Source organism: Mytilus galloprovincialis, chromosome 9, assembly GCF_965363235.1.
Source record: "Mytilus galloprovincialis chromosome 9, xbMytGall1.hap1.1, whole genome shotgun sequence".
Lineage (NCBI taxonomy): Eukaryota > Metazoa > Mollusca > Bivalvia > Mytilida > Mytilidae > Mytilus > Mytilus galloprovincialis.
Window position 1 is genome coordinate 74,176,178 of NC_134846.1, and position 27,596 is coordinate 74,203,773.

Here is a 27,596-nt window from a genome sequence, read left to right on the forward strand (position 1 = left end):
ACATAAGATTAGCAGAATTTGTAATGAAGCTCTGTAGCATCATATCTACATATTTGTGCAAACTATCTGTCTGTGTTCATCTACGGCCGAATGATCTACGACAGAACCATGCTAGAGGGAGATAATCAACTTGTATACCTGTGTTACGTCCTTTTCTCGTACTGCAGTTTGTAATCGATTCTTTAAATCCATGTTTGTCTCGTGTAATTTTACAATTTCGTCATGAGTATGATCCAACTGGTCTTTGAGGGAATCAACCTGCAATTATATTACCATTATACTTTTAATCATTCTTAAAACAATGAATATTTCTTCACAGGGACAAATTTAGAAAATTGCAATAATGAGTATTGATAATTTTTTTGTGCTATCATTTCTGAATTAATTGCTATATAAATGTCTCCAATTAAGGTATAATGTAAAGTGAGGAGAAATTAAGTGATAGTTTGGTCCATTACCCTTCCTATCCAACTATTATCCAGTCTTGTTTTAATGTTTTATAAATCATCAGTTGTGTCACAATCTGTTTATCAAAGAAAATCACAAAAATAAATCAATCTATCATACTGTAAACAAAAGGTATGCTGTAAAGAAAGTAAAGTGTGTTAAGCACCACAACTGTCAAATAATTTTTCCTTGTTTAATCTCAGAATTATAAATAAATGCTGCAAAATTACACAACACGGCTGTTTACTTAAAATCCCTCAGATACTTTATTGTCTTTACTTTTTCTCCCAAAGTCAGGCACAAATATGAAAATATTTTGGATCACCAAGAGACTGAGTTTTCACTAAAGATCACAAAAGAATATCATATCAATTATCCCATTTTTACAATTGTTCTCCAGAAACTAAAGTGCAACTGTAAACAAAACACTAAAATTATCCTACCAATTTTTTGCTCTGAGACATAGCTGCAAAATTGAATCACCAGTCAAAATATTGGCAGCTTCACAATCAAATCTATCTTTCTTAATGCACTTTAAAACTAATCCTTATTTTATGCTATTGCTTTGTCCATAAAACAGTGATTAGGTTTATTGGGGAGCTTTAAAACAAGATAACTTTTATGACTTGATGACTACCATGTCAAGAATCAATAATTCAAAGGCTACTTGCAATAAGCTATCAATCAATGGTCAAGGCGGGATCAAATCAATTTCAATTAATCTAAACATAGCGATTGTTATATAGATTCAAGATTTTATCATATTTAATAAACTCTACCCCTTTCAATTTCTATAAACAATAAATCAAAAACAATTTTGTCTGAAGTCTAAACATCAAACAAAATTCCCATCTTATTCTATTTGAACTGCTGCCGAAAATGAAGGAAATGTTTTTCATGGCCTTACCTGGTAAATTTACCTGACCTAATGGGACTTTTATCTGAATGTTAGCTACTTTTATCATGTCTTATAGATAATTACAGTAAATATAATCTTTTTGTCAATCAAAAATAATCTTTTCCTCAACTTTCTAGCTTGTAAGATAAATGTGTAAAAATTAACTTCTACTTGCTAAGTACAAGGTTTGCTGTTTTGGGGTGGTTTAAAATCAATCAAATCTTTAATAAATCAGAAATCTGGACTACATTTACACCTTGTTATCTGGGAAAATCAGTAAAATATTAAACTTAGTAAGGTGAAATGTAATCACTGTCTTATATGTAGCTTATATCTAACTATAACCACAGTAAAAAGTGAATTGAAAGCAATTAATTTTACCCTTATTTGACTAAACATTTGTCTTAAAAAATTGCAACCAAAAATAGTAGTAAAACAATCTACTAATGCATATAGGAAGACAAAGAAATTAAACAGAAACCTGCAACCATTTGAAAAAGTGATAAATTTTCTCACTGTATATATAAGTTTTATGAAATTTTGTTTTTTAAGAATAGTTTCCTGTCAATTCAGTTAAGAGTTTTTGAACTTTGGTTATCTATCACAAAGTTTATCTTATTACATAGTCTGATTATCAAGGATATAATTGCGCATATATGCCACTTTCTACACCAAGGACTACATGATTATATGTTTTTTTGTATGTTGTTTTAAGCAATAAAAGTTGTTTTTTCTCTTGAATTTTTTTCACATTTTGATATGCCAGAGACCTTACTATACTGTACCTGATGTGGCATAAAGCAATCACTAATCAGACAATCAATACTATACAGTATTTTTTTCCTTATTGTTGAAGGCCATAAAGTGTCTAGTAGTTTATACAATACTAATAGTTATGTACTTCACTGTCATTTGGTTTTTAGTGGATATAGCTGTCTCATTGGTAATCATACCACATCTCCTTTTTTGTATAAATATATAATGATCAATCTTGAGTTCTAGTGAAGAAAATGACTGACTTTCCAAAAGATTACCTTTATAAACGCAGGTAAAAATTCTAAAATCCATTTATTGCTGTAAATACTACCGAAGTGATGCCTGAACTCTAACCTCATGTGTACTGATGTGAAGGCTGACCTTTCACCTGATGTGTACTGGAGTGACACCTGAAACTTTACCCAAGTAGTGACAGAACTACAACTATATAGACCACACAGATATGCACGAAGAAAATTAAATCCTCACAAAAATATATGTAACATACAATATACCCACCTCAGTTTCTAGCAGTTCCACCAACATGCCATCCCCAGAGGAAGCGGTCAGGTTATCATCCATCAAAGAATGGTAGGATGTCTCCTGTAACAAACATAAACATCATTTACATATTATATGTTATCCTATTCTAATGATATCCACATTGTTTATTTATCAGTTTTCTTTCCAACTGCACTAAAAGCATACATGTGACACATGTCAAAATGCAAATATCTTTGTATCTCATCATGTACGGATATAAAGGTTGTGCTTTCCATGTTAAAGCTTTGTCAACAACATCCATTACATAAGTTCCAATCTATAAAATTAAAGGACATTTATAAATTTCACTCACAACATCACTTGAATAAAACATAAGAATGTTTAAATTCCATTAGTTTAACATAAACAAAGTGCTCAATCAGTCTTACAAGGTACATTAACACAAAGTATTTTATAAAATTGACTACCAGATAAAGATACAGTCCTGTTATTAGGTGTAAGAATATGCAACATGTGGTGAAAAATAATCAATAATCAATGACAAAATAAATGTTACAAAATAAATAGAAGACAAGATACACATGTGTTGTGAAACCATCAATATTAATATGATTTTTTCTAATTTGCAGATATTGTGAAACATTTAGACATAGATCAATATTATACATGTTTTAATCATAAATAAATTGTAGGAGAACGTCACTAAAGTTAGAAAAGTAAGACTAAGAGATTATTTCCTAAAATAGATTTACTGATTATTTGCTTTCAATCTATGCAAAAAAGGAAAGAAAATGTAAAATACATGCTCATTGTTAAAGGCTGTATATGGTGGTTTAAAGCTGTCTACATCCATATCCTTTGGGCCATTAAAATAAATATGTTTGTTTGTCCTAACAATACCTAGCCAGAAAATAGCTGCCTACTCAAAATCTTTTATTGTCCTGATGTGAAAAGTTTTTTTTTCAAATAGGCACAAAGATTAATAAACATCTGACACTTAAATCTCTCTTTGTCCAGAAAAGGGTTTGGGCAAACCAAAATATTTTTAAGTGTGGCCTTTCTCTTTGGTGGATACAAGTATTATTTCACATCACCTTATGTTTATATTATTTATAAAGCATCATTTACCCAGTCTCCAAGATACACTTATGCCACTTTTGGACCAAAAAATTGAAGTACATTTTGTACTATACAATCTTAAAGTGTAAAAATGATTAACGAGTATGTACAAAAATTAAACCATCAGATCTATCAAATATTATTAATAATTATGTAGATTTTATAGTCCAAAGGCTAAGCACAGAATAATCTAATTTATATACACATTATGATGTATAAATGCATATATTGACACATTTTTAACACGCAAATATTGCACTCATGCATGTTCAACAAAAACTATTAAATGTGATAATATTCATAATGACAAACACATCATGGTAAATTATTTAATCAAAGTTTTCATGTCCTCAAGAATTGTGATCCAAAAACTAATAGAAACTGACCAAAATCTATTATTTCTTCATCTCTAGTGACTCTTCATTGACTCACATATACTTTTATTGTGAAATCATGGATTCTCAACTCCAAGTTTTAGTTTTTTTGCAGTATCTCAACTTTAACATAGTCAGAAATGTAAATCTTATATCAAACCTTCAATTTCAGTGAAAAATAAGGGAAAATAATGGCACCCTGTGCATTAATAGAAAGATTTCTAAATGTGAAGGTAACAGGATTAGAATGGAAAGATCTTGTCCTGCTGATAATTTTTTCTGACAATTTCGTTGTATCTACTATAAAAAAAATAATGCAAAAAAACCTCACATTTATATATATATATATTCATATACAAATATCAATTTTATTGTATCCATGTTGAATAAAGAATAATTACAACTTACAGCTTGAGATGATTCCTGATCCCCTGTATCTCCATCAGAACTAGAGTATTTACTTACAGCTTGAGATGATTCCTGATCCCCTGTATCTCCATCAGAACTAGAGTATTTACTTACAGCTTGAGATGATTCCTGATCCCCTGTATCTCCATCAGAACTAGAGTATTTAGTATCATCTTTATCAGACCCAGGTATAGCCATTCTTAGATCATCAGAAGATACTTTTTGAGCTTTTGACCTTGTTTTGTCCTTGATTCTGGCACTAGGTGATTTTGCTCGCTGTTTTCTCTCATCTTCTTCCTTCTTACTCTCACTCTTTTTAGGCCGTGTTGGATCAGCAGTATTGGCTGATGCGGATACAGGAGTTAAGTTTTCACTTCCCTCTACAAATCTATTTAATGGAAGACTATCAACAGCAGATTCACTAGCAGACATTCTGAGCTTTGGTTCATCACCTGCATCAGCTATATCCCTAGATAGAGTAGATTGTTCTGGAACCTGAACATTTCCCAGGTCAAGACCTTCCAAACTATCACTCAGTTCATTCACCTTCAACAACTGTCCTACATTCACAGCTAAATTAATATCAGAATGATGTCTACGAGAATTTTTCAAACTTTCTTTCTTTTTAGTGTCTTGTTTACTATCACTAGTAGCTGCAGTGCCAAGTCTACCGTTGACAACTGCCTGGTCTAATTCTTCTGAACCTTGACGAGAAGAGTCAGTGGAAGAAGATTTAGACTCTGATTTTACATTTGAGTTTTGTAAATCCATTACAAGGCGAACAGCTTTCATCCAGTTGTTCCTTATGCCGGAGGTCATTGCTGACAACAAATACTCTCCATTTCTTGTCTGCAACAAGTAGAAATATAACATTTTAACCTCACTTTGGCTAAAAACAAACAAAGTCAGAAAGAGACATTCAACTTACTGTAAACCAAATTATTTTCTTCAGCGATTTATTTTTGACAACTTTTGCGAGTAGAAAAATAACACGAATATAAATAATCAGAATAGGTGAATCTTAGATTGACCTCAAGTTAATTTGAAAATCACTAAATTTAACCACAGCAAATAAGTTTGTTTACAGTATATGACTATAAAAAATTTGTTATTTGAAAATCATCCTTCAAATTGAATATATAGGGTATTTCTTTATATTTTACTAAAACCTGATGAAAGAATTAATGCACAATAAAGATCAAATCATTCCTAGCTCCATTACAAAAATTAAGATCAAAATGATTACTTATTTGAACTTACCTTTATACGAAATCCATAATTCCTACCAATACTGACTTCAACAATATCGTAACATGTAGATAGATCTATTCTACCATCTAAAGTGTTTGTTTCCTCGGCTTTGGCATCTTTATAATAACGTAAAGAATTTCCAGTCAAGACAAACCAATGCTTCTTCCAATCTTTCTCTGATATACCTTGCTTGATCAACCAGCCCTTCTTCATGTACATCAGATCCTAAAATCAAACAGTTTATTTTACTCAACATTTTCACCAAATTCATACCTTGACTTAACTAGTACGCATGGTTCAGTGACATTTAAACTTGCTTTAAGCATCTGTTTGGATTTTATTTCAACTGATTTGTTAAACACAGAAAACTCTTACACAAATAAGTATCAATAACAATTCAAAACAAAAGTAACAACCTTACACAGGCATGCTTAAAATCAGCGGCGTCGTAAGATTAAGCATACCTTTTTCAACATTGTTTAAATAACAATCTTTTCTGTTGATATATTTCTATTTAACCTTCTATTCTCTGATGAACTTATTGTTTACTTCTGATTAAAATCAAAGTAGAAGTTTATTATGTTCAAGATAAACCTATAACCTTGAATAATTAAATACCATTCAATTAGATTTAAGAAAACATGCAAATATTGTATTCTAAATTAATCAACCCTTCTTTTCCTTTATTTTCAATAAGCAGCATTAAATTGATTTGAATAAACAACAAATTTTTGCTAATTTGTTACTGGCAAGTCTAACAGTCCATTCTTGATAACAAGCATTAATCATTCTGATTTCATTTCCCATTTTGCTCTTTTAGCCTTCAATTGTAGCTACATATCAACTTCTAAATCCCAGGCTTCCTGATTTAACAAAATCATGAGTACCCTCTAATCATGGTCGCTAAGCTTTCATTATACAGACATATTAAATGTAAAACAAAATCCAGAAATCCTTCATTTATTTTAAACATGCTTTAAAATGCTGTGCTGTCTAGCTCACTCTCACTTCACACAAAATAATTCTACTTAAAAGCTGAAAGTTTTCTCGGGACAAGATTTGAAAGTATAAAACAAGAAATCAAGCAAAGCATTGCAATATTCAAGAAATCTTTCCATATTCAATAAAATTTCTAAAACAACTTTTTTTTTATTATTGGCAGTCCTTTACTTTAGTAAACATCCAACTCAAAATTAAATCAAATCAATTCAGGCATTTAGACAGTCCTTTTGGATGCACTTCAATAAAAAGTAACACCTATAATTCTAGAAGATAACTTGCTTAACACTGTTTAATGCATACCAATACCTAGTTCTACACTATGATCAAAAAGAAACTCTCTGCTTTACTTTTGAATGCTTCTCGCTTTACTTAATTGTTACCCGACTATAGGTGACAAACCGTATATGGAAACTCTGTAAACAGACCCTTGTAAAGTGCTTGTTGATAATTCTACTAAAGTTTCTCTATGGCTCTGCTTTGCATACACAACCTCAAAGCTTATCAAGCTTGCAAACACTTGCTATTCTTACCTTTTGTTTGCTTGCATTACAATATCTAACTTTGTACATAAGCAGACCACAGGCCAGTTCCAACATTTCCATTTGCTCCCTATTATGACCTGGTTTCTCTCTTTGACTGGTTACCTGTATGATTGAGGGTGTATTGATATGGGTGTTTACCCAATATATTAAATCCCAGAACCCAAGCCTGAAATTTCTTTTTTTTAACATTTGAAGAATTTTACAAGTATAATTGACTGATTTTCATCAAGAGCATCTTGTATCCTATTTTCTCCTCATCTTCACCCTGTCCCAATGTTATTCTTAAAAATTACCTCATATCTGGTCCCTACACTAGCCTGTCCCCCTGCAGGATGCAAGGCTGAAGCTGACTGTGATCTTCCTGCAGCCTGTAACTCACTAGATTTAGCCATCTGTAATAAAAGATAATATTATTTATTAAAATGACATTAACCAATAGTGTTATGTTTGTCTGCTGTATAATTATCAAAGCAAACTAAACATGGACTTCCAATTATTCTCATACCTCAAATCAATACCTTTTCCAAATTCATCATCTCTGGAGACAAATTGTCTCCCAGAACTGATATAAATAATTACAGAATTTTATTGCCTCTCATAACATACAATATATGCATAAAATCCATCAGATATTAATATGTTTTATCAGCTCTGGTCTAATTGTAGTTTTACAAAACAATATTAATCAAGTAATAAATTCTAAGTCTGGATAAAAAAGTTTATCCACACCAACTACAAGTTGTATATAGATAAATACTGCATCAGGGATTACAATTTGTACTATATTTCTTTCTTCCTAGATTGTATAACATCACATTTTCAACCTATCTGAAGGTTTGTGAAAGTAAAAGATAAGTTATCTACAGTTACAAACTTTGACTCATTCTTATAATAAATTACAGCCTCTTTAAATCAAATGGTAAATAAATCTGTTATTGAAGTAGAATTGAATTTCAAAGTGAAAAAGCATGAAATATTCAAATAATTGGTCATAGTCACTATACATTTTATAATACTTTAGAAAATATTTACTGAAAGATGCATCTGAAAATATGGTTACTAGTATCATGGCTACAGGACAAACTATAAGAGAATTAGTACTCAGAATTCAAATTTCTTGAAAGTCAGTGAAACATCAAAAGTAGGTTAGGTGACCAATTTTTCATTGAAGCCACCAGACAAAGGAGTGTAACAATATATATCATGGTTCATGACTCAAAGTTAGTTAGTTTCTTAGACCTTAACTTGGGTTTTAAAAAAATAAATGAAGCATTAAATATAATCCTGAATGACCTTCTCTGTTTCAGATTAGCATAATTGAATCCAGAAGGGAGTGGGGCTGTAGTGACCGAGCCCGCCATTTTGTGGGGGAAATTTTGTGTATTCTATAGTATGACTGTAGCCACCCCCTCTTATGGCAGTCAGTGCCCCCACTCCCCACCCACTCACCCCTTATACAAAGTTTTGGATCCGCCACTGATTTCAAAATAATCTTTCACAAAAAAAATTTATACATATGTGTTACTCTGTAGCAAATAGATAGTCAGGGCTTATGAAATGTTTCTAAAATGATCTGGACTACACTATAAACACCTGAGTTAGGATGACATATGCTCAACTGTCACATTCTAATTTATTACAGACCAATAACTAAGACTGGAAAAGTAGATTTTCAAATATAATTGGAAGCTTGTTTTCATGGAACAAAATATTATGAAGATCTAGTCATACAAAAAAAAAAGTTTATTCAATAATAATCATGAGACATATATATAAATTTATCAAATTGAACTTCATAACAAGAAACAACACGGAAAATTGTCAAAATTAAAAAAAAAGTTTCTCTCTGCAGATGGAATAAAACACTTTAAATTTCATAAATATCCTTTCTAGCAAACCAGAATAACATCTGCTAGGAATTTTAAGACTATAACAGTTAAAGCCATCTAGCTTCCAAATAATAAAACTGAAAATCAGAGATTTCGTCTACATGCAAATATACCTTGAGTAAAAATCTGCAATAAGAGCAAACCTGTATTATCAAGAGAAGTTCTAACTAAGATACATAGAGAATTAAACTCAACATTATCTATTGATGCCAATGCCTGATAATATTCTTTATCGCTGTCAGAGAGCTGAGGCATAACAAAAATGGCTGCATTACATTAGCAAACAATTTGTCCCATACCTCATGTCAAAGAAGAAATTTATTAACTAAATCCAGCAATAAACAAATACCTGCCATGTGTATACTCTTCATGAAAAACATGTAATGAAATAAGCTTACTTGAAACCAATCCCAGGTTTAACAAACATTTTAAATATATCCTTTCTACACTAAAAACAATGTTGTCCTTTCAATAAAATCCCAAATTCCAATGATTTTGTACATTTAAAACACTACAATCCTTATAGTATGATACCATTAAATATAAGATACCTGTCAGAATTTGTAATTTATGTAAATAATACAACAATCAGGTCACAATTATACAGGTGTGTAATACCATCCAATCTATCAATTCTACAATCCTCCCAAAACATCCATCTTATAGTGGATAAAAAGTGAGATCTAAACCTTCTTACAAAACAATGGTTGTGTACTTACTTTTAATGTTATATTACATAACCTTTAATTAAACGGCTATGATTCCGATCTAAAGGAAAATCTTTCTGTAATTGTTAGCGATTGTACTTCATTTTGACTCTATTTAATGCACCACTAAATTCTAGATGAAAGACTTAAAGAAGTTAATAATGAATCTTATTTGATTGATATAACATTAAAATTGGGGGTATTTCTCATTTTTATTTGCCTAATTTGATGTAAATGTACACCAAATCATACAGTCAATATACGTCATTTAATTCATAATGTCTTCTACCCGTCTAGGTGCCTGGGGACCGGGGACGACACATTCCATCACCTAGACATAAAACTTGTCAATACTAATAATTACTTTAAATGTTATTATTTTACTAGTATTCTTTTTTTCATTCTTCATTATGTATCTATTACACACATACATTAATACAATTCATGTGACACTATGAAAGGTCTAATAACTAATGTCAAAGTAAGACCTATCAGAAATGAGTGAATTGTAGAAATTTTTATGGATACTTTGTTGTACAAAAATTCTAACCAACATTTCTTCCATTATATACTATAAAAGTTGACAAATCTCAAAAGAGAAGTGACCACAATCAAGGATGATTTTTGCCTTCTTTTTAATTTTGATCAAGATCTGACCACAATAAAGATTATTAAAGTAATTATGCTTATTTTTACAGTGAAACCATAGCTTGTATTATCAATTCATAAAAATTGTCTTGTCTCTTTTTTGTTAGGATTAGAGACAAATCAGGAGGTGTCTCTGTTTTGTTATCAGATCAATTGTTCAATCATGTGACAAATCAGTTGAACGTGGTCTATTGGTTTTATGCTCTCGTATTGCATTGTGGTTAGGTAATAGGGATGTCATTGGTTGAATCACCAGCCAAGGTTAACCACAAACCATTGGTATTTGTGGTATTTATGTTTAAGTATTTGGTATTTACAAATAAGAGCAATCAGTTGTCAACTCATGTAAGAGTAATGCACCATGTATGGTGGGACAATTGTGCAAACTATGGAATGGTACAAATTTAGTTCAGAGTGAACATTACATACAGGATTTCATATTCTAAGAAGAAAGATAAAGTTAAAACTACATACAATAACTTTATCTGTGCTTTGTTTTTCAAGCAGAATGAATTCTCTTTTTTTCATATATTATATAACAAGGAGATTCAATATTTTTCTCTGTTCACATAGATTTTATAAAGAATCTTTCCTATCACTCTTGTCTTAATTTCTTCATCTTAAGGCATTACCAGACTTAACAATACTTTGGATGAGAAAAAGCATCAACTTCTGTTTTAGCTGACACCGAAGTTTTTGGATTTTACATAAATATGTTACAGATTTAAGTACTGTTCATTTACTTGAAGGATCCAGTTCAGAGAAGTCAATGTTTAATTATGTCATATGTCTAGTAGGTCTTAATATTTTGATAGAAAGTATAAAAATGTCCCTCTCACCTGACATATTAGACGATTTTTCCAGATGTACAAGTCAACATATAGATCAAGATGATTTATAAGATATAAATAATCTGTATCATCCATTGTGCAACTCAGATAATCATTTCCATATAATAGTGAATCATAAAAATTTTATGATGTGCTAGTCTTCGTAAATGTCTTATAAATTTGCATAATCCTTCATTTTATCATCTCAATAAAATTTAAATCACATGCTTCAATATAAATCTGATCAGAAAATGTTTGATTTACTTGCCAATTAAAGTTTTGTTCTTGAGAATATAATCGATGTACTTGTATTTCAAGTATCAATTTGAACTTTGAAAAAAAAAGAAGTCCAAAGCAGCAAAATTTATCCCATGTCTAAATATTTTGGTGAATTTCAGTATCTTGTGTCAACTTCAAAAAAAAGTTAATCCCAAAACTATTGATAAATTAGAATTACCACACCATTTAAAATCAAAACTAAATAAACATCAATTCTTTAGCAGCTGTAAAGGATTATCCTGGATTTGTTAAAACAATTATTTGATATTTCACAAACTTTACAAATTTTATTTATTCAAAGCTGATACACAAAGTTTTGATGTTATTGACAAGTTATTGACATTGGTTAGCTAAGCCTTGATTCATCTGAAGTGTATACTATAGTTATCTTTTAACATGAAAAGAGCTGATTAATGTTCTGCTAGTTCCAAGCAAATAATTGAATAGGTGTCAGATACAGGTACATGTATGAAACCAAACTATTTCGGGGGTACTTACAAATACATTTGTCAATAGGATAAAACTAAATTCATTTTAAAATTGCAATAAAAATTCCGTTAAAACTTGGTAATAATAAATGAGTGTAATTTCCCCCAAAATACGGTAATTTTCATAAAGGTAAAGTATTCTGTCATGTGACAGTAACAGAAGGATACACATTTTAAAGATGAATATTAATGTACTTGTTATCTTGTCTTTTATTACTACCTGAAGATTTATGGCAGACAATACCCCATTTTGTTGGGAAGTTCTTGTCAACAAACTCTGAATCAATTTAAAGTTGACAAAGTGAGTTTAATTAAGAATGTGATATTTGATCAAAGAGCAAGGCTTATCAGTTGTTTACTTACATGTACAATGTATCTATTTTCAGGTACTGTAACTGGGCAAACATAAAGAAGGAATGAAACTTATCACTAAACACAAGTCATTTTACGCACTAAGAACTGAAACTTGTACAGGATTACAATTACATACACTATTTATTTGATACATTGGTGAATGAATACAATTACATACACTATTTATTTGATACATTGGTGAATAACATTTAACAAAAATAACCAGATGCTCCGCAGGTTGAACCCTGAACGGTTGGGGCAAGTATGGACACAATATTCAAGCTGGATTTAGATCTAAATTTGGATTGTGATTAAATAGTTGACACAGCATAGGTGTCTGACACAGAATGAATGTGGTCTAATGAACTTAAAATATTTTTTTTGCCTTTGAGCAATTCACTATGCTGTTGAAAAAATGTTTGAAGAAATTTTTTTTTTTTTTATGAAATCTGAAATAAGAAAAATTTTATCCCCCCTTTTTTTTCACATCCCCCTTTCCCTTTTTCTAAAACTGATCTCAATTCAAATTTCTAATGGAGTTTGCAACAATAACTACTGATTTAAATACATCATAAAATATTAAAATGTAAAATAAAGTGCTTGTTATCACTGAATGGTAAAGATTGTTTTAATTTATCAGTTGGTAGTAAAAGTGAATATACATTGTATATTGTATAAAACAATGATTTAAGTTGATTCAACTACTATTCTGGACAAAGAAAGATAACTCCAATTGAAAATTTCTTGCTATTGCACAATATTGTGCAATTAGATATTTCATGCTATTGCCCAATACTGTGCAATTGAAAATATTTGCTATTGCACAATACTGTGCAATTGAAGATTTCTTGCTATTGCGCAATAGTGGCAATTGAAAATTTCTTGCTATTACACAATACTGTGCAATTGAAGATTTCTTGCTATTGCTGAATACTGTGCAATTGAAAATTTCTTGCTATTGCACAATACTTTGTATAATAATTTTGGATCCTGATTTGAACCAACTTGAAAACTGGGCCCATAATCAAAAATCTAAGTACATCTTTAGATTCAGCATATCAAAAAGGCCCAAGAATTCAATTTTTGTTAAAATCAAACTTAGTTTGATATTGGACACTTTGGACTTAAATGTAGACCAACTTGAAAACTGGGCCAATAATCAAAAATCTAAGTACATTTTTAGATTCAGCATATCAAAGAACCCCAAGGATTCAATTTTTGTTAAAATCAAACTAAGTTTAATTTTGGACCCTTTGGACCTTAATGTAGACCAATTTGAAAACGGGACCAAAAATTAAGAATCTACATACACAGTTAGATTCGGCATATCAAAGAACCCCAATTATTAAATTTTTGATGAAATCAAACAAAGTTCAATTTTGACCCTTTGGACCCCTTATTCCTAAACTGTTGGGACCAAAACTCCCAAAATCAAAGCCAACCTTCTTTTTATGGTTATAAACCTTGTGTTTAAATTTCATAGATTTCTATTTACTTATACTAAAGTTATGGTGCGAAAACCAAGAATAATGCTTATTTGGGCCCCTTTTTGGCCCCTAATTCCTAAACTGTTGGGACCTCAACTCCCAAAATCAATCTCAACCTTCCTTTTGTGGTCATAAACCTTGTGTTTAAATTTCATTGATTTCTATTTACTTATACTAAAGTTATTTTGCGAAAACCAAGAATAAAGCTTATTTGGGCCCTTTTTTGGCCCCTAATTCCTAAACTGTTGGAACCAAAACTCACAAAATCAATCCCAACCTTCCTTTTGTGGTCATAAACCTTGTGTCAAAATTTCATAGATTCCTATTTACTTATACTAAAGTTATGGTGCGAAAACCAAGAAAATGCTTATTTGGGCCCTTTTTGGCACCTAATTCCTAAAATGTTGGGACCAAAACTCCCAAAATCAATCCCAACCTTCCTTTTGTGGTCATAAACCTTGTGTTAAAATTTCATAGATTTCTATTCACTTTTACTAAAGTTAGAGTGCGAAAACTAAAAGTATTCGGACGACGACGACGACGACGCAGACGACGACGCCAACACCATACCAATATACGACCAAAAAATTTTCAATTTTTGCGGTCGTATAAAAATGTGTCTGAGAACAGGAATGCCCAGGCTAAAGCTTTACAATTTTAAAAGTTGAAAAGGGTCATAACTCTAGAATAATAATTGATTCAATACCCAAATACAAACTCTGTCTGCCAGCTTTGGTTCTTATACATATATTGTGTATAAGTTTCAAAAAAATTGGATGAGGAAAACTTTTAAAGTAGAGTGCAGAAACTGAAATGGGACAAACTGAAGGTCAAGGTAGCACTTAATGCTCTTTTTTTATGATAATATGAACACAAACTTTGAAATATTTCTTAAATGTCCACATACAATGATTTACAGTATTAAGGAAAACATATGGAACAAGACTGGAAAACACCAGTATAGAAAAGCACTGTTTCATAATTTAAACCAATTTGATAATTTTTCAGCTTATAGTATGAGGCAGAGATGGTACGTATGAACGAGGATGAACTCCCTTCTACTTATATTGTATGTTAAACTGCATTAATTTAGATTAATTCAATAAACTTATAATAAGTTTTGTTCCAAAATCAAGTTTTTATTACTATTTAATTATTTTACTCTGTGCAATGACATTACAAAATCACATACAATAATCCATTATAAAAATATAAAGCTGAAATATCATACATCTTTATCTTCACGATCAAATAAAATAACCAAGTTTACCAAAGTTCTTGCATAATTTGTTGAAAATAATCTGGAATACAGAGTTGTCCCTGATGTTGATCATGTTTTTAGACAATTTATCTATGATGTCATTATCTATGTAAACATTTTTTATCATAATAAAGTTTTATGTAATTAAAAATCCAATTATTTCTACACGAAAATCAGGTTGGCATGTTTTTAATCTTGTTTACCAAAATTTCATTTATCTTCCCTGAATATGAATTTTCCTTTCTGTTTCCAATCTTAAAATCATAATTTTAATAAGTTTAAAATCCCTAAAAAAAATTTATTTATTGAGTCTTCCTAGTGTACTCTTCCGAATGTTGTTGTGTGAAAAATCATGAAAAACCAGATGCTCCGCAGGGCGTAGCTTTATACGACCGCAGAGGTTGAACCCTGAACAGTTAGGGCAAGTATGGACACAACATTCAAGCTGGATTCAGCTCTAAATTTGGATTGTGATTAAATAGTTGACACAGCATAGGTTTCTGACACAGAATGAATGTGTTCTAATGAACTTAAAATTTTTGTTTCTCTTAGAGCAATTCACTATGCTGTTGAATATTAATCCTCTCAAAAAAATGTTTGAAGAAATTTTCTTTTTTATTTATGAAATTTCAAATGAGAAAAATTGAACCCAATTTTTTTAATCACATCCCCCTTTCCCTTATTCCAAAACTAATCTCAATTAAAATTTCTAATGGAGTTTGCAACAATAACTACTCATTTAAATACATCATAAAATATTAAGATGTAAAAAAACTGCTTGTTATCACTGAATGGTAAAGATTATTTTAATTTATCAGTTGGTAGTAAAAAGTGAATATACATTGTATATTGTATATAACAAAGATTTAAGTTGATTCTGGACAAAGAAAGATAACTCCAATTAAAAAAAAATCTTGCTATTGCACAATATTTTGCAATTAGATATTTCTTGCTTACTATTCTGGACAAAGAAAGATAACTCTAATTAAAAAAAAATTTGATATTTCACAATATTGTGCAATTAGATATTTCTTGCCATTGCGCAATACTGTGCAATTGAAAAGACTTGCTATTGCACAATACTTAATATAATAATTTTAGATCCTGATTTGGACCAACTTGAAAACTGGGCCCATAATAAAAAATCTAAGTACATTTTTGGATTCAGCATATCAAAGAACTTCAAGATTTCAATTTTTGTTAAAATCAGACTAAGTTTAATTTTGGACCCTTTGGACTTTAGTGTAGACCAATTTGAAAACAGGACCAAAAATGAAGAATCTACATACACAGTTAGATTTGGTATATCAAAGAACCCCATTTATTCAATTTTTGATGAAATCAAACAAAGTTTAATTTTGGACCCCGATTTGGACCAACTTGAAAACTGGGCCAATAATCAAGAATCTAAGTACATTTTTAGATTCAGCATATCAAAGAACCTAACTGATTCATTTTTTGTCAAAATCAAACTAAGTTTAATTTTGGACCCTTTGGACCTTAATGTAGACCAATTTGAAAACGGGACCAAAAGTTAAGAATCTACATACACAGTCATGACAGTTAGATTCAGCATATCAAAGAACCCCAATTATTCAATTTTGATGAAATCAAACAAAAGTTTAATTTTGGACCCTTTGGGCCCCTTATTATGTTGGGACCAAAACTCCCAAAATCAAACCCAACCTTTCTTTTATGGTCATAAAGCTTGTGTTTAAATTTCATAGATTTCTATTTACTTATACTAACGTTATGGTGCGAAAACCAAGAAAAATGCTTATTTGGGTCCCTTTTTGGCCCCTAATTCCTAAACTGTTGGGACCTAAACTCCCAAAATCAATACCAACCTTCCTTTTGTAGTCATTAACATTGTGTTTAAATTTCATTGATTTCTATTTACTTAAACTAATGTTATTGTGCGAAAACCAAGAATAATGCTTATTTGGGCCCTTTTTTGGCCCCTAATTCCTAAACTGTTGAGACCAAAACTCCCAAAATCAATCCCAACCGTTCTTTTGTGGTCATAAACCTTGTGTCAAAATTTCATAGATTTCTATTAACTTAAACTAAAGTTATAGTGCGAAAACCAAGAAAATGCTTATTTGGGCCCTTTTTGGCCCCTAATTCCTAAAATGTTGGGACCAAAACTCCCAAAATCAATACCAACCTTCCTTTTGTGGTCATAAACTTTGTGTTAAAATTTCATAGATTTCCATTCACTTTTACTAAAGTTAGAGTGCGAAAACTAAAAGTATTCGGACGCCGGACGACGACGACGACGACGACGCCGACGCCAACGTGATAGCAATATACGACGAAAATTTTTTCAAAATTTGCGGTCGTATAAAAATTAAAACAAGACTTATTGTGCATATATGAGAAAGACAGAAAACTTGCATTGAAAATTTAAGATTCACTGGTACATGGATGAAAAGCATTCTGAAGATTGTTGTTACTTGGATAAGCTTGTGCATAGGACGACAACAAATAATATTATTTTATTGACTGGTATTTAAAATATCTGCCAACATCACATTATTGACGCAAGATTCAGAATATTTGCAGCAAGAAACATGCATTATTTCAGACATCGCATTTCAGTATTCTTTCATATCAAGTCAAATCATGAGTATGAGGTCAACATGAATCTTTTTAAATGAAGGTGATCATCATGATCAGTTACTATATAAAAAGCATTCCTGTCTTTAATAGCAAGCAGTTTACATTGACATTATAGTATTGAAAAAACTGAAAAACTTTAATTCATGATTTTAAAGTAATAATAACATTGGACGATTTATTCTCATTACTGTTTTATTATTTTCAAAGAGTAGTATTTGAGTACTGTATAAAATCATTACTTCCTTTAAAGTTTATGGTGATTATTTTCAATTTTCCCTCTGGGGTCATAGAGAGCATTGTTTTGATGATCAACAGGTGCATGTTTTATTTTGTTTACTCAGCTATTAGGGTCTATTAGTGACATTTAAATTGTTTTTAAAAGAAATAGAAAGCCATGAAAAAAAACAAGGATATTTCAGCATGTACTTCCTAACAACTAAACTTACCACTATTTGTCCCTTATATTTTGATATTATTACTATCATAGTCAAGGATAAAAATTTGATAAAGGGATAGCAGTGGCACCAAAAATACGCAGTGGCAGTATTTTGACACAAGATGAAGTTAAGAAAATTGTATTTTGTGACATAAAGAACCATAGCTAGATCCTATTTTTTGCAAAATTGACAAAATTCCTGCACAACGAATACAAAAAAAATTCACAAATAAGAGATTTTTCATAAAAATAAGTTTTAAAGCATTTTTTGGGGATTTTCAGAAAAATGATCATTTAGACATTGTAAATGACTATATTGTATTTCGCATTGATACTGATAGTTTAAATATTTATAAAGTATATGTTTCTATAAACAGCATAAATTTGTTGTCAATTCATTATACATGTATATGTTTTTGTTGTACTAATGCAGTTTCCAAAATCCAAACAGATCAATTCAAAAGAATTATCTCCCCTTCTTATGATTTATAAATCAACAATTGATTATTGATTGTTGTTAATTTATATATAATTAATGTCCAGTGGTAAAGATTTATAAAATGTATCTATATTATCAATATGCTTATTCAGTAATTCCAAAAAAAAATTAAAAACCATTGGCTTTTGTCTGAAAATAGCTTGTTTAAAAATATATTTTGAAAAGGTGTTATCAAATGCATGGGAACTGCATTAAGTGGCTATGAGTTTCTTTTGGCAATAAACATTGGCTATCTCTTGCCCTTCCATAATAAGCTTGGTAAATAACATAAGCCAAAATATTTTTTTTTTATTTCATACAGTTACATGATGTAAAACAAGTATTCATCTACTTGACAATCATTTGTTGTGTCCATTGGCAATCTACAAGAACTTTTTTGCATGTTCCTGTTGTATGTACTAAGTTATTTTTAAGCATATCACAAAAAAAATCATTGAATGCAATTGAAAGATCCACAATAACAGAAGAAATACTGTCTACTTTCGGGCATAAGCAATAACATTTATCTCCCTTTGACTGGAGTAAATACAGACAAACATAAATTTGAGAATGGAATTTGGTAATACATGTATGTTAAAGAGACAACAACCAGACCAAAGAGCAGATAACAGCCTACTTCTTATTTACACTAAAACAATAAGAGAACAAATTTATACATGTTTTGTATTCTATTTTAGGCATTCTCATTTCTTGTAAACAAATCTAATATAGTCCTACCTTGAGTTCATCTGTTTCATTGTCTTTAGATGAGTACACACTGTTTACACTTCCTCTATCACTGGTCCCATCAACTGAATCAGTATGTGTTGTCAACCTATCTATACCAGATAAGGATGTCCTATTACCCTTCTCTGGTGCCAGTGTAAACTGTGAATGGAAATCTTTTAGACTAGAAGATCGCTCTCTATGTAATCTGTTCCTCTCATTTGTATTTTTTGGTCGTGTGATGCCTGATCTCTCTTCTGGTTTCTTTGTCGCACTACTAGGTGGGGCTAGTGGTTGTGTCAATGCAGGCTGTGAAGCTGTCTGTCGGCTATTATTAGCTAGAGTTTGCCAGGTATTCCTTGGTAATGTGAAGTAGGGGTTATTTACAACCTTTGGATCATTAAGAATATTTTGAGCCCCATTTAACTTATCTAACTGTTCTCCTGACCTGCTGAGATACCGTGAAGCAGCCAGATCTAATCCAACCTCATCTGATGATAAATCATGTAGACTACTACTCTTACGCAGGCCATCCTGTAAGTGTTTATCTCCCTTGTGCTTCATATTTCGGACACCACGGTAGGTTACATAAGTTTCCTTTGGTTTGACTTTCTCTACCTGAAATCTACCTGTAGTAACAGCTGCTGTGTCAGCACTTTCACCTGACAATCTACCACTATCCAAAGGCTGAAATAATAAAGTATCATATTTTTAGAATCTTCAAAAAGGCATTTCCATAGATATAAGAGGATGTGGTATGAGTGTCAATGAGACAATGTTCATTTCCAATTCATGTCATAAAACAATTAGAGAAATTACTTTGTTTATAGGACCCCATTGTAACTAATGTGTTGAGTTGTCTTAAGCAAATTATTTGTTTTATCAGCAGCCAAAGATTGAGAACAAGTGAACTGTTTCATATTTTACCAAGCATACATCCATTCCTATTGATCTCAAAGGACAATTTTCAAAACTTGAATAACACAATATACTTTATCAGGCTGAAGTTTGAATAGGAATGTTCTGTTTTAAACAGATGTATTTGTTATCAATTTAGAAAAGGAGAAGAGGAGAGTAATTCACTTGGTGAAATTTTAGAATAAGTTTTGATTTTTAAACAGATAAATATCTTACTGCTATTTTGTCTTTGCTACTGAATATTGGCATGGTAAATCGTCTATTCTTTGGCTTCTGCAGACTTCTGGGATACACTACAAGAGCATCATGCCACCTGAATAAGAAAATTCAGCAAATTATTTTCTATTATTAATGCTAATCATGTACAGTCATTAATTTTAAGACAAAACAGATCTTTTGTATGCATTTAATTTTGGATTTCTGATGATCAATCAAATTGTTCATCTGTTTGGTTTTTTTTGCATGTTTTATGTACAGAATTATAAGAAATCATCGAAATTTATGTTTTTTATAACTAAAACTAAATCAGCTTTAGTCATTTCATACAAAGTAAAAAAATGAAAGTATTTGTGAAAATTTATTTCATACAATACTTCTTTAAATTAAGATACTAAAAAATATTTGTATATAATTTGTACACTATACTTGTTCATCCCTAAAACAGTCTGTATGATAATCACAAAAAAAATGAATTGTTCCAAAAACTACCATTTTTGGTCTGTACATGAAATAACTGAATACTGATGCCTTATCTGGGTTTTTTTTTAAACATTACCACATAATTTCTTCCTTTGAGGCAGCTTTAATGTATGTTGTCTTGTCTGGTGTGATGACGGCCAAGGAACAGTGATGGGTTGTCAGTTTTTCTGCATCCTTCACCTCCGTACATTTATTCATATCTACTATCTGTTGGGGTATAGTGTCAGGCTGAAATGAAAACAATACTATTTAATAAGAAGGCAATTATACATTCTCTTAAATTAATCAGGTAATAGTCATAAATGGCAAATTTCAATTTCAGTTCATATCTGTATTTACAATATTTGAGAACCCTTGATCCACAAGCCTCTCCAAAATTAAAATCTTTCATAACTGATTATGTAAATAATTCACCCTTAAAGGTATTAGAATCTTTACTAGAGTAATCCACAATGGTATTTTTGTACCATTACTAGCATAACCAGAATAGAAAGAAGACAAGAAAAAATTTCAATAGTTTTATTTATCTCCCTTTGCTGAAATTTCCAAATGAGATTTACAATGTTTCATCCCAAAAATTGAAAATAGAATAATTAAAGAAGTATGAATGTTTTGTCATTAAAAGTATAACTTACATCTTCATCCACATAGTATGACAGTTCTCCATCATCATACAATCGAAATAATCGTCGCTGCCATCTCTGAAATTATTAACAAACAGATCAGTGATTATAGTTATTTTACAATGGCCACCACATGTTAATGTGAATGTAGAAAGGTCAAGGACCATGTCATTGGTATGCTTTTATAATTTGATTATAACTTATATCTCAGTATTTTTGTTCTGTTGATGGTAGATCTTTGGGATTTCTATATACTCTCCCTTATTACTTAAAATTTCTCTTGACTTCAAGGATTCAGAGCTTGCGCCACTTGTCTATCAATGAAGATTACATATTGACTTCAATATGTTCTTTCTGTTTTTGTTATGATGGGTTGCTGCCTCATTGAAATACACCATCATCTCCTTTCATTATAAATTATTACAGACTTCACAACAGTACAAATTTCCTAAATACATGTACATGTTTTATTTTTTTTGAGGTTTTTTTTTTGTCTTCTTTACCATGATTTTTAAGATGGCCGTGGAAAAAACTTTTCAGGTGCATATGTGTGTAAGAGGGATATGAAATATAAGCAATGTCAGTATTAATATGATGATTCAATTGTTGCGTAAAAACATATGTTCTTTATCCATACACATGTATATGGAAGGAGCCAAAGACACCTTACACAGAACACAACTAGTAATTTGGAGACTTTATGTTTTATAAAGAATGTATTCATAGCTATTATACTCAAAACTATCTCTAGTGTGCCAAAACAGTATAGAACAAAGGTTCATTATCAGAAGAAGTCAATCAGTGTGAATTGAGAATGGTCCCTGTCTTGTCATTTTAAGTAAATTTTTAGTAAAAAAAATTGGGAATCAAAATTAGTGGGGTTAATGGAATTCTCCATAATTTTGGATCTATTCTCATGGGTTATGACTCCTTTTATAGGACCCTAAAGAATGCTCAAAAATCCATTTATAGATGTTCCGGACCATATGAGTATTTGGACCATACGCGTATGGTCATGACCATATGCATATACGCATATGGTCGGACCATATGAGTATAATACTTGTTTGGTTATTAACGGGCCGGACCATATGAGTATTTGGACGATATAGGTATATTTTTTTTTAAATCACATTATAAAAGTTTCAATAATACAAAAACTTATCTAAAAAAAAATGATGGTAACTTGACAATCAATTGTGTATTATTTTTATAATACAAATACTACGTAAAAATTAAATTTTGATGCCATAGTTAGTTTTCATCGTTAATTACATTATTACATGTAGGCTTGGGTGACATTTACTTCCATACGGTATCCGATCATATTTTTTTTTTTCATCTGCAAGTCTTGGTTGTGCACGATCCTTTTCATTTGCACCTTTTGTTTGCGAGTGAAAAGCTAGCCTTTTTGTAGCTTAGCGTACAGTGACACCGAGGTCTTGGGCCATTCCGATATGTCTACGGTGTTTTTTTAAAAGAAGCTCTAGATCTCAAATATCGTAACATGACTGCAATACATCATATTCACAAACCACTTAAATAAACTATCCTACTTTCCAGTTACTTTTTAATTGTGTAATGTTGTTCAGTTCATTAAGAAATTTTTAAAAGTTATTTTTTTAAGTCAAAATATTGCCATTCACTCGTAATAACAAATCGATATTGACCATCGGTAATGACCATAAGTATAAAATGTGTTTATTATAGTTTAAAATTGTTGACAAGTAAGTAAAATTTACTAGGTGAAACTTCTAATTTTTATTTAGCTTATCTTTTTATTATTATAAAATTAATTACCTATATAATAGCGTCTTTTTGATGAACGGTCATACCATATGAAGAGTTTAGAAGTATTAAAAGTAAACTGTAACAGAGTGTTAATTACCCCGACCATACGCGTACGGTCGGACCATATGAGTATATACCCATATGGTCATGACCATACGCGTATGGTCCAAATACTCATATGGTCCGGAACATAGATATACTAACTGGATTTTGATAGCTTTATTTTTGTAATCTGCAACTTTAAGTTGTCCTTTATCATTACACAGAAACTTTTACAGCAACTTTTGGGATTAACTTTGATACAAAAAGAGATAGATTCCAGTGTTGTTCAGTTGGAGCTGGGTATACACATTCTATCCATGGAAGACCTCCCGATACTTAATGTCAATGTTGCTTCTTTTTTTTTAAATATGAATGCCCAAAAAAACACATTCTTCATGTTTAAAACCTTGAGATATATAAATTACGTTTCAAGTTTACATAAACGAGATAAAAATGAGTCTTTTTAAAAAAACATATCATTATAAAGCAATTAAATATGTTATCTATCTGTGAAATGTGTATTTCATTTCTTTTCATTTTATTTTGATGATTTCACAATCAGTGGATGTTCAAGGAAACATTTGTCATTCCTTCAGTGTTGTGATTGTGTTAAATGTAAAATTCCTTTCACATTTCTATTTGAAATATTGACCATTATAAATTGAATGAAATACAAATATATTTGTTGATAGTGAGAGCTTACCCTAGATTTGTCTAAAGGATTATTAAAATCGTAATCTGGAGCAACAAACAGGTAGCCACACTTGGAAACTTTTCTGGAAGCCTGAAATACAAAAAAAAAAACACAATTAAATACATTAGGAAGCTGTGCGATTTTATATGCATAATAATTTTCACACACTTACTAAAACTTATGATATTGTTGATGCCAATATTGTATATGAATTTGTAACTTTTACCTGTTTTGAAAATTGTATATTTCATAACATTTTTTTATTTCATTATTCATGTATGTGTGTTTGTTTGTTTGATATTTTGTATTTGTTTGTTATATTACATTGTATTTCATGAGGGCCTCAGGGAAGATTAGCTTTATAGCTAACTGTGTAACCCTCTTTATAAATAAAGAATTATTATTATCATTATTATCATCATATATATCCAAATTATGTATCTATGTACTGAATGGACTGTCAAGTAATACATTGAAATGAAAGTTAACAGTTTGCAAGTATATTTATATTGTTTTATCAAATTTACAATCATCATCAATATTATATGCCAGCTTTTGAACCTTGATTGTTATAATTCATTTTAATACATGTATAAATGTCAACATGATGATCTTCTTCTGAATTCTCTATCCATTCGTCAACAACTGGTTTAGGAATATGTTAGCATCAAATAGGAAGACAGAGAAAGCAACACATTCAGAAGAATATATATTTATTCAACATATAAATATTGGTAAATCAAGTTTAGAAAACATCTTCAAGAATGACATGTATACTTTTACTATGATATAGATTCTGCATGTACTTTTCAACAGCCTCATGTCACTTAAACCTGTTAAACATGGATGAAAATAGAGTCGAGGTTGTAAAAATAGTATTCACAACTGTCAATCAGTCTATAGCTACTATCAAACAAATGTAGTCGGAGTATTCCAAATTATGTAAAAGAATCAGCAGAGAATTGGAGCCTCAATAACTGCTGTCATAGCGCTGGGAAATACCTCTAAGCAATAAATAGATAAAATTTCCTATTTCCTTCAAGAAAGGCCACACATCTTGATAATGCCATCCCAATAAGCGTAACATTTTACTTGTAACTTCAAGCTGAGACTCTAAGAATTCAACTGTTTTGAACTGTCTCCAAGAGGGAGATGAAAATTGCATTATCTGTTTAAATTAAATCTAAGGTAATGTTTTAACAAACAGAATATTGATTGTTTTGTATAGCTGTCTAACTTGAATTGAAATGAAACTTTGTATCAATATCTAATACAGGCCTAAGTACATGTAGCACACTGGTTCATATGTGTGAATAACATGTTATAAAAATCTTCCTTCTCACTGAAGGCATTTGAGCAGTGAACTTATCACATGTATGCATTGACTTCGAAATAAAATTAGATTAGTTTTTCTTTCCCCCGTCAAATGGGAGTAAACACAGGATCCTTTAAACTTGTACCTTATCCACCCTGTCCAACAGACCAACCCCCCTCCCCCTTTTCACATGGAAGAAGTGGACATTGTGTTTCTTTTGTTTCTACATGAGACTTGCAGGTTCCACAGATAAGTACATTGTATTTGTTTTAGGTATCTATACTATTAAACGAGAAGACCTCATTTTGGGTGTCGCTTCTCCTCCTTCCACAATTAATTAATCATCATGCCTCTGTGTCCTATATGTAACATGTATAGTCGCATTTGTCATCCATTCTTATTATCATTCAGTTGGGGTTATTTTGGGATAAAAACGAAAAAGAATGCGTCCGGATATTTTCCCGTCATTGGACAAAACTTTAAGTCTGATTAGACTTCCGGTTTGTGTTTTTCTGTACTTTGAACATACAAAGACTATGAATAAAGTGTATAAATTTTATTTCTGCTGTCATTTTGAGTTCTAGCATGTATCATCCTTGCTTAACTTGTTTCAGTTTGGGTTATTTTGGGAGGAAAACGAAAATGAATAATATTTGCTTTTTACTATCAATTAGTTTACAGTGGATCCAGAACTTTTCATAAGGGAGGGGGCACTGACTGATCTAAAAGAGGGGGGGGGGGCGTTCCTCTCATGCTTCAGTGATTCCCCATATATATAATCAACAAATTTTTTTCAACGAAATGGGGGGCAGGGCCTCCAGGCCCCCCCCCTGGGATCCGCCTATGGTTTATAATCAACGGCGGTCACTGCGGATATATTTCTGTACATACTTACATGTATACATTTACTATGAATAACTGTATTTGTTATAATTTACTATAAATTCCTTTTCTGTACCTTGAACATACAAAGATATGAATAAAGTATATAAATTTGCTATCTGCTATCATTTTGAGTTAGCATTCATCATACTTGCTTAACGTGTTTCATTTTTGGTTATTTTGGGAGGAAAACGAAAATGAATAATATTGGCTATTTACTATCAATTAGTTTACAGTGGCGGATCCAGAACTTTTCATTAGGGGGGGGGAGGGACTGACTGACCTAAAAAGGGGGGGGGGGGCGTTCCTCTCATGCTCCAGTGATTCCCCATATAAACAAAAAAATTTTCAACGCCCTCCCCCCCCCCTTGGGATTACTATTCATGGCGTTCACTGATGTATATATATATATATATGTAAGTACCTTTGACTTTTGATACCTCTCCTGAAATTCTCTGTATAGTAATTTAATCAAAGTATATATGCATGTTCATAGAGTACAGAAAAACAGAAGGTATAAAAATCGGTATTTGGAAAATAGGGGGAGGGCAAAAAAATGGGCCCAGTCCCTAAGTACCTTTGACTTTTGACACCTCTCCTGACATTCTCTGTATAGTAATTAAAGTATATATGCATGTTCATAGAGTACAGAAAAACAGAAGGTATAAAAATCGGTATTTGGAAAATAGGGGGAGGGCAAAAAATGTGCCCAGTCCCTAAGTACCTTTGACTTTTGATATCGCTCCTGAAATTCTCCAGTCAGTATAATTTTTTTTACAGTTTACATACGCTCTATTTCCCCGCGATTTCGCGGGTGTGTTCTAGTTTCTTTTTAATAAAAAGATAAAAATTTGTGTTTATGAATTATGAGTATGCAGCTATCTTTGGAAAAGCAGATCCCACAACACAACATGTTACAGATGGTTATAAAATCAAGAATGTGTCAGATCTAATAGGGAGTCCATTCCTAATCTTTCAAATTGTTAAACATGTGTGGGAAAGTGCTTGTAAGAAACATGTTCACAATTAAATATATAACTTTTTTATTTTTTATTTTATAGGAAGGTATATTAAAATTAGATAAAAAGGCTTCAATCGCCACTCCAAAAATGAATAGTACTAAACA

General features: G+C 31.0%; 1 protein-coding gene across 5 annotated transcripts in view; it reads right to left on the reverse strand.

Annotated features, from left to right (window-relative positions):
* Positions 1–27,596, reverse strand: part of LOC143045914 (uncharacterized) — a 53,997-nt gene that overhangs the window by 20,603 nt on the left and 5,798 nt on the right. For 2 of the 5 annotated variants that reach the window (XM_076218755.1, XM_076218754.1), the window contains exons 2-11: positions 24,283–24,363; positions 21,759–21,824; positions 21,200–21,351; positions 20,641–20,737; positions 19,519–20,193; positions 7,595–7,693; positions 5,767–5,982; positions 4,621–5,355; positions 2,621–2,704; positions 139–258 (exon numbers count right to left, since the gene is read on the reverse strand). In XM_076218755.1, the coding sequence (XP_076074870.1) occupies positions 139–258; positions 2,621–2,704; positions 4,621–5,355; positions 5,767–5,982; positions 7,595–7,693; positions 19,519–20,193; positions 20,641–20,737; positions 21,200–21,351; positions 21,759–21,824; positions 24,283–24,363 (2,325 nt within the window). Of the gene's footprint in view, positions 1–138; positions 259–2,620; positions 2,705–4,620; positions 5,356–5,766; positions 5,983–7,594; positions 7,694–9,588; positions 9,703–9,909; positions 10,029–11,384; positions 11,476–19,518; positions 20,194–20,640; positions 20,738–21,199; positions 21,352–21,758; positions 21,825–24,282; positions 24,364–27,596 lie in introns of those variants that run through there. The other 3 variants (XM_076218757.1, XM_076218759.1, XM_076218758.1) reach the window with 3 other exon arrangements.